This window comes from Pyrus communis, chromosome 13 (assembly GCF_041283825.1).
Source record: "Pyrus communis isolate YQ-2024b chromosome 13, ASM4128382v1, whole genome shotgun sequence".
Taxonomy (NCBI): domain Eukaryota; kingdom Viridiplantae; phylum Streptophyta; class Magnoliopsida; order Rosales; family Rosaceae; genus Pyrus; species Pyrus communis.
The window spans coordinates 12,791,964-12,801,260 of NC_142577.1; the positions used below are offsets into that span (position 1 = coordinate 12,791,964).

Consider the following 9,297-nt stretch of genomic DNA (forward strand, 5'->3'; position numbering starts at 1 on the left):
TGCAACGCAACATCAGCACATTTTACTCCTCGGCCGAGCTCGGCCGACGAGTTGGCATGCTCTTCATCAATTGAAGGACGTAGTTAACTTATTAATTACTCGGCCGACGCGCCACCTAGGCTTGATAGTTTTTAGGGTCAACATTTTAGCACGTCCAGTGAGACCCAGTGCTAAAACTACGAAGTTTACATGATATATCAAGATCATAGTCAGGATGAGATTTGGTGCCTATGCAAGGAAAGTGTCGAGAGGCATAAAAAACTCCTTGATTGGATCATTGAAGCATATGAAAAATGACATGAGGTGAAAACACTTCATCAAAGCATTTATTGAAAACTGTATATATATAATATACGCTTGAAACAAAGCCCACTCACTGATACGTCATCTGGTCATAGCCACCTAGTGACATGCCTCAATCTCGATATCCCTTAGTTACTAGGATGGGCACGTGCTGGCCAACACCCGAGGGTGACGAAGCCATTTTAACATGCATGCAAGTTATGAAGAAAGAGAAAACGTAAATAAAATAAGTAAATTATATATAATGAAATATAAGAATGCAGGGACGTGTTTAGGGCATACAACTAATAAAGAATAATGTGAAAGAATTACTATAAAAGGTACGAACAAAGGAATGGATCCTACACTGAGAAGACTTAAAAATATCTATGCGAAAGTGTCATGATGCCAGGATCGTAAGTGGACCAAAGTTTATAATAATAATACTAATAATAAGAAAACCATTTTCTTTCTAAACATACTAACCCCTTGTTTTGAAAACCCATATAATACTACATATAGGTTTTTCTAAAAACTCTACATGCTATAAAAACGTTCATACAATAAAATCATCTATAAAAGTGGTAGTGATACGCCTGAAGGCAAAACCAACGAGTCTCAAAAATCAACACGATGATGTACTCAACTATGGGTATCATAGTTGCCCGAAGGAATATCCATCACTCGAGGGTGAAGCTGTACGACATTGGGTTACGCTAGTGAAGAAATATGGTAGGCACCATCACCCGATGACGAGGCTGTATGACTCTAGGTTACGCCAGAGAAGAAACATAACATAATACACCGACACTAGCCATGGCTAGTGAAGCTGTCCGACACTGGTTTTGCCAGTGAAGCTGGGAGTATGTAATAATATTTCATTGCTCCTCGACTGTGTCCTATGGCCATAGACATATACATACTTAGGTTGTGTGTATGTGTTGTATGATAACCCACTAGATAAACACATAAAACGCATCTCAAAAACTCATACCAAGCTTAGAATTCAAAATCTCATCATCCAAAATCATAAGAATTTTCATAAACGTGATTTCTCTAAATATGCCATTTTATAAGCCGTAAATAGATAAACCATAAATATTTCATAAAAGCAATTTAAATAAATCATAAATTCCCTATAAACCATAAATATAGAAATCCATAAAACATAATATAAAACATGCTCAATTCATGAAATATGAAATGCATGCAAGCCTAATATTTTATAAAAATGTGCAATTTGAGAAGGGTTCCACTCATAGATACTTCGTCACCCAAAAGCCATTCAACAAGAGAGGATCGGGTCACCACTAATAAACGCACCTAAGTACATAAAAGGAATAATTAATAAAAGCCTATTAAAATGATTGAATTTAGAAAAATGGAGTGCGGATTTGAAATCAGGGCGTCGAATTACCCTAAAAGGGATCCCGAGTAAAATTCGTAAAAAGTCAACAGTTGATCCGAAAAGTCAACCAAGGCACCGAGCCGGTCAACTACGTTAAAACTTCAAAATTTCACCAAACGGATTTAGAAAACGGACTTGAGGCATCGAAATTAGCCTAAGAGGGTTCTCAAGCAAATTTTGTAAAAGTCGATGCAAGGAATATTTCGGTCGCCGGAGCTGCCGCCAGCCACTGGGAACCTCGTCGGAATCTGTATAAATGGCCGAATTTCTATGCAATCTTTGAATTGGTATAACTCATTCATTTCTCAACCAAATTTGACCCATAATATACTGAGATATGTCTCTACTGAGATATGGTTTCACTCACCTCTTTATAGATCTTGCAGGTATTGAACTAGAAACCTAAGGTCTTTATACAACATCTAGAAACTAGAAGTTACCATTAGAGTTTTCATATGTAACACTCAAGTTTTAGACAAAAGAATAAGGAACCTTTGTTGTTTAGTTTGTGCGATGTAAATCCTTATGTAAATTATTAGTATCACTAGACTTCCGCTTCAGAATTTTAATGTTCAAGAAATGCTCTTATTTCATTTTTACTTTCTTTTATCGCATCTTGATTATAGAAGTTCCTAATTCTATAATTGGGATGTGATTCATGCCTTAACTCAAGAAAAACAAAATTTATTATCCCAGGTCGGGGCATGATATGATGATACCACACTTTTCCATATAGAGACAGTGCCGCCAGATATTAAGAATAAAAACAGTAGCTGCTAGCTCCAAATTGTGTGTAGGATAATTCATCTCTTGTGGCTTCGATTGTTGAGAAGCACATAAGTAAATGCTACACCTAAAGGAAAACTTTTGAATATGTTAAGTTCATTAAGCAACATATTACATTCTATGGGATCATAATTTTCTAGGGCCAAAGTAAGGTTAATTAGAAAATCATTACCTCAGAAGTCTGGTCATGGACTCAACAACTCCGAGCGGAGTTGGACCAAACGAAGCAGAGGTTGCCACCATCACCTTATTCATGGGCAATATGCGAAGTCCAAGTGGCTCTACTGGTATGACCATGCTTACTCCGCAACACACGAGATCTTATCAGGATATAGACACAATCAGATTCCAAATAAGTCTTGGAGTTCCTAAAATCGAGGAACTGGCGTGCACCGTAAGTAATGACAACTTCTAAGAAGGTGTAGCATTTACTTCTAGATATTCTCTAGGATTCTCCCATCTTAGAACAAGGATTCTATCTTAAAATGGTATTCTCTTGATTGGTATAAATACACCCATTTAGGGCTTGTCTCTGGTAACGTCATCTCGACACTAATTCTCTTGACCACTGCTTGGGTCTAACACTGCTTACTAATTTGACCGTTGGATGACCTTTGGTCAGCACAACCCACTGTTCTTAGGCTTGGTCACAGTTGTTTTATGTTTTGCAAGTTACTCAGATTTCTACCTCCACCATCTGCAGTGGTGCACAAATTTGGTTCCAATAGTTGGTGTTTTCATTGGGAGAATTCATATTCCTCTTGACCAAATCACTCAGCCTTTATGGAGGTTTCCCCCAAATAATCCTATTATGAACCCAATGTTCCTACACACGGTACCAACCAAGAGATCAACAAGGCTACCGCCATAGACGAGCTATGGGAGGAGGTTATGGAAATCTGTCTATCCTTCTAGGATGTTCGACGAAGCTTACTAGGGAAAGAACTCGCAAGATTAGCTGACATGAAAGAATGAGGGAAAGATTTGGAAGAAGCTGCTTCTCGCTTTAAAGAGGCATTGACCCGAGCAACACCGACCCAATTCCCCATATAGATTATTGATCTGATCCCTGAAGTGCTGCCTCAACAATCTACCCCTGAGAGGTGTTGTAGAAATTTAAGAAGACTTCAAGATTTCCATCCTATTTAAAATTTGGGGAAAGAGGTACCTTCCAGAGTAAATTGCATATACAACGAACAAGAAATTTTGGGGAACACCAGGAAGGAAAGGAAAACAACTTGCAAGAAGCTTCAATCAATAAATCACTGGCCATCAACTCCAACATTTTGATGTTCCTCAACTGAGACCTTGAAGCATCCACTCACCACGATGATACTCTTGTCGTCAAAATGCAAATCCCCAACGCCATGGTCAATTGGGTCTTGGTAGACAATGATTCAGAAGTGAATGTCATTTTCAAAGATGTTGCAGAAAAGATAGGTATTCTTGATAGAATCAACTCCACTACCTCTACATACAAGGTAAAAAAATAAAAGGAGACCAAATGGTGGCGCGCTACTATCAAAAACATGAAGATGATCCTGAAGGGAAAACGAAGTTCTAGCGCTCCCATTAATGAATCAGCATAGCAATCACAGTCGGGGGAGTCAGTTGACGAGCTACAAAGAATTCGACCTAGATCTTAACCCGCATGAAAACAGTACTCCAGAATCGAAGGCCGATGAGGACGTTGTATTGATCTGGATAAACTGGAATGGAAAGCTAAGACCAGATCAACACTAATAGACTGACAAAAAGAATTATTTACTAGCTTTTTAGTTAAAACCCTCACTAGAAGATCTATAACTGCAATCACTTCTGTTAAAGACTAATTCCTCGTTGGATCAAAAGATGATTGTCCCTTATTGTTTCTACTTATTAAGTCAATCTTGACCAAAGGTTGTTTGCATGTTAGGAGTACCTGAACCTATGTCTGATAATGAAGAGGTTTCAGACTTTGAAAACTTATGGTATGTGTGTCTGACCATGAATTTGTGTAGAGTCTTCATTGTGAAATCTGAAATTAGATGAACTTGCATACAAAACACGAGAAAAATAAGGTTGGTGGTAGTTTTTCTTACTTTGTTAATTTAGTTTGATCTTTTCTATGTGTTGATTCTAGCGTTGTCTTGTTAATAAAGCTAAGTTAATTGATTGGAATTAAGTTGTCATTAAATTTTATGAGATTAGCCTCATACTTGCACAAACTATTCTAAACTTGCGAGTAAAGCCAGTTTAATTTCCTTGCTTTCTCCTCATCTGCTATATTTTTCTCCATCATTTTCTAATTACAATCTCAAAATCTTGATGTTTTTGAATCAATGTTTAATGTTTAACAATAGCTATATAGGGATCAAGATGGTAATTGAGACATTTGAGACATGTTGGATATTTGTCAACAATCAATGAAAAAAAAAATATATATATATATACACACACACACGCACACGCGCGCGCGCATAAATGAATTTAAATATGCTAATTAAACAATATAAGTAAATTGAACCTAAGTAGTATGAATAAACCAAATTAATGTTAAACAGATAAAATGAAGATCGAGACTTGCACACCGCAATGTTCTTGAAACAAAAATTCGCTCATAATCTGTGCTTATAGTTTTGTACGCGTTTGATTTCACCAGGATTCAACGATCTAAACTAGGATTCCAGCATCGAAAAACTTAGTTTATGGCGAATTTCTTTGTGGTTCTCTCAATATGCTTAGTATTGGAAGGAAGAATGATTTTCGGTGATATGAATGATATGCAGATGCGTGTCTTTATAGTAGTCATATACCTGTTTGCAACAAATATGATTTTGGGAGGAGATTGTTTAACATAAAGGGTGTGTGGCTTCATCTTTTCCTCAAACTTTTTCAAATGTCCTTAAACGTTCTTAGACTTCATTCGGAAAAATGTGTCTATTAGAAAATAAAAAGATTAATTAAATCAAAATTAATTTAATAAATAAAAATTAATTATTGGATTTAATACTAAAGTCCAAGCCCAATCCCCAAAACCCAAAACCCAAACCCAAGGTCCAAGTCCAAATTTGTTTTTCATAGTCCATCTTTCCAATCACTTGGTAAGAAGGAAAAAAAGTTATAAAGTGCGAGAAACTTTTGGTGTGAGCAATATGGGACAATAAGATTTCTACTAAAAAAAAACTCAAATAACATATTGGTCTCAACAACTATATTATGACATTTGTTTGAAAAAGTTAGCAAGTTGGTCACTTCAGTCCATTTAGAAGCCAAACCTAAAAACCTGGGTTCCCTGCCTAGCCCCAAGTTCTAAAATCAAATCCCAAATTCGAATCCCACCCTAATCCACAAAACCCATCCTACCTAACCCAACCTATATCCAATCTACCAATTGTATTACCGATTCGTAGTCCCTCTTTTATTTTACTACTAGCTTCTCGTCACACGCCTGTGGCAATTGGCATGGAATAATTCATATAGTTTGCATTATGATCATGACAATTTAGTTACCATTCTAGTTTAATTAATTTGTCGAAGTACAACATAATCCAAAATGGGATCCAACTATATCGAGGCACATTTAAAGAAATTAATCCATGTAGCTATATAAAATCTTTGGTTTTAAGAGTACTAGTAACTTAAGGATCATATAGCTTCAATGCGAATCTGACTCATTTGCAATCTGATTTTGTCAACATTTTTACCATAATGTTTAGGTGAATAGATTTCTTTATAATTTTATGCAGCAACCAATTTGTTAAAGAATTTTATTTTATTTTTTATTGAGACATACGTATAATTGTAGCTTTGGAGACACTTGTAACTCATAAACTTGAAGTTTAATAGCAAAGCGCAACTCCAAATCATCATAATTTTGCCTCTATCTATCAACAAATCGAGAGAGATATGAAGAAAGGTTGACTCAAGTTAGCTTTCTACCTTGTGCTATTGATTGCCACATGTGGTAAAATACTTCTCACCAATACTTTTTAACATATGAGGATGCCTATATAGAGAGGGATTATACATGTTTATGTATTTTTGCTTTCTAATTCTCAGGTTGTATTGATCAGGGAAAAAAAACCTCAAGAATTAGTAGCTAAGTAGAAAAGTGCAAATTTAATATTACTTAAGGAAAAATGATATTGCAGGTCTACAATTTGGAGTAGAAGCAAGGGGTCCAATAGTGAGATTTCCCTGCAAAGCATCTAATGAATGTCCTAACCTAGCCAAATGCTCATGCATCAACACTATGTGTAAGTGCTTACCGGAAGGAGTACTAAAGTTCATTGTGTTGGATGTTAGACTTTAATCCAACGACTAATAGGTCAATATAGTTAATAAGGATTGATGTGGAATGTAAGTGTGATTAGGGTTTAGTTATAAGCTATAACTTGGACTCCAAGTAAAGGAATATAACCTGGTTATAATTGGAGAATAAGGGCTCTTGATACTATCCTATTTGGATTGAGATTTGGTAGGTTATATCCTTGTACAATAAGGAATCCTAGTGTATGGTTAAGGGAATATATGCTAGGGTTACCAAGGGAAGGTCTCTACATACACCACCAATACACATACTTGGAGAACTCCCCATAGGTTTGAGTAATACAGTGGTGGTGAGTGTGCTGAAGACCAACCTTCGAAGTCTAAGGTGTTTGAGGAGAGCTTGCTACAATTGCAATCCTTCTAGTGCTAGAAAGATGTCTTCTCAAGGTTAGATCAATGGTGTTTTATTATACATGAACGTGTTAGGTTTAACAGTTGGTATCAGAGCCTAGTTTGTGTGATTAAAATCCATAAAGAACTGACATACATAAGATCATGCATGCAATATTAATGAACTGATATTTCTTTAAACTTTTGATTCTGGTCTTTTTTGCTGCTATGATTAATACTTGCATGTATGAAGTTTTGAGATACTTTCCTTGCATCTCGACTAAGTATAGAACTAAGTAATATGCATAAGAGAACTGCAAACAAGTGCCATGAATGTTGTGCTATGATTGCATTCACAGAAACCCTAAACTGCCTACCATGCATAACTGATGTAAAGAACTGTTTTTTGGCCTATTAAAACTAAGAAATTGTTTACTTTAGAAGTCCTGATTGTTAAGCATGTTTGCTAATTGAAGGTTTTAAGGTTCATAACATGCTGAAAGTTATGTCATGATCAATGTTTTTTGAGATGTAATTATATGATTGAAACACAACAAATTTGTTCCAATCATTCAAGAACTGCTAAAAATTCAAGGTTTAAATTGATCTAGCCATAACAATGAGGTTATATCCCCAAATAAAGGTGTGACTAATCGACATTGGTTAGGTTATTGATAGCTTAGTGAAGACATATAAGATGCATGAGTTGTGAAGGTTAATTGCCAAACAAAGGTGGATGGCTTTCATGTCATATCATTACTTATGCAATCTATACGTTTTGCATTGATACTGATTAAACTTGAAAAACCAAACAAAGGTTGAGTTGTTTCAGTTATACAGAATATAGAGTCTTGAACGTTTATTTTCGTTTGAAAATCTTTCAGTAATTAGCTCCCTGAATTTAATTCAAACACTCAATGGAAACAACTATAAGAAGTGGAGGCAAGATATTGAAATAACTCTAGGATTCATGGATTTCGATTTAGCTCTAAGAAAGAATGAACCGACCAAGCCTACTGAAGATACAACTGCAGAAAAGAAGAATGAATATGAAAAATGGGTTAAGGTTAACAAGATGGCATTGCTAGTAATCAAAAGATCAATGTCTGATAGGGTTCAAGAGGCTATCACTGAATCAGACAATGCTAAGGTATACCTTGATTCCATAGAAGCAAAGTTCAAAGAGTCCAAGAAGGCAGAAACTAGAACTCTCATGAACACTTTTATAGCCACTAAATACCTTGGTGGTGATGTGAGAGAACACATTCTCTCGATGGTTGATGCAGCTGCAAAGCTTGATGCACTTAACATCAAAATAGATGACCTTTTTCTAGTTCATCTTGCCTCAATTCCTTACCTCCTGATTACTCTCAGTTGAAGAATACTTAAATAGCTAAGAAAGAAAAATGGGACCTGAACGAGTTTATGTGCATGAAGAGCAAAATATTCGATAAGATAAAGGGAAGAAACAAGTTAATGCAGTGGAGAATGTCAATCCTCCCAATGAGAAAGACAACCTTCCACAGAGAAACAACAAAAGGGCTGCTGGAAGGGTTAATAAGGGCAATAACCATCTGAGAATTCATAAGGGTACTGGAATGAAATGTTTCTTCTACAAGAAGGTAGGACATCAGAAAAATGAGTGCACTAGGTATAAACGTTGGAAGGAAAACAAAGAGAGTAAGAAAAACAAAGGTATGGTGCATAAAATTTTAGTTTGTTTTGAATCGAATTTGGTTTAGATATCTTATGATACCTGGTGGCTTGATACTGGTGCTACAATTCATGTAACAAACTTATTGCAAGGGTTCATTAGTAAGAGGGTGCCAAACAAGGATGAGGTGTCAGTGTTCGTGGGTAATGGAGCTAGAGTTGCAATGGAGTTCATTGGAGTAGTTAGGCTTGAATTATTTTCTGGTTTTTTGCTAGATTTGGTTGACCTTCCATGAGAAGGAACTTAGTCTCAGTTAGTAAGCTTGTTAAATCAAAGTTTAAGTTTGATATTAATGAGATTGATTTTTCAATATTTCGAAGTTCCAACCTAATTGGTGATGGAGTATTGACTGGTGACATATTCAAACTTAACTGCAATATACCAATAAGTGTGGTGAACATAATTGGGCATAAATGAACACTGACAAATAACACCTCATCCAAGTTATGGCACAAGAGATTAGGGT

The 9,297-nt window shown here is 35.9% G+C and overlaps 1 protein-coding gene across 1 annotated transcript; it reads left to right on the plus strand.

The window, feature by feature from the left end:
- Window positions 1-8,087: 8,087 nt before the first annotated feature.
- On the plus strand, window positions 8,088-8,495 carry LOC148691785 (uncharacterized). Its single transcript, XM_088683411.1, has one exon. It carries the CDS (start codon window positions 8,088-8,090, stop codon window positions 8,493-8,495), a length of 408 nt encoding a protein of 135 aa, XP_088539537.1.
- The last annotated feature ends 802 nt before the right edge of the window (window positions 8,496-9,297 follow it).

Bases quoted from the DNA above. Each gene is read 5' to 3' on its own strand.
- LOC148691785 (XM_088683411.1), top strand. From the start codon at position 8,088: ATGGATTTCGATTTAGCTCTAAGAAAGAATGAACCGACCAAGCCTACT.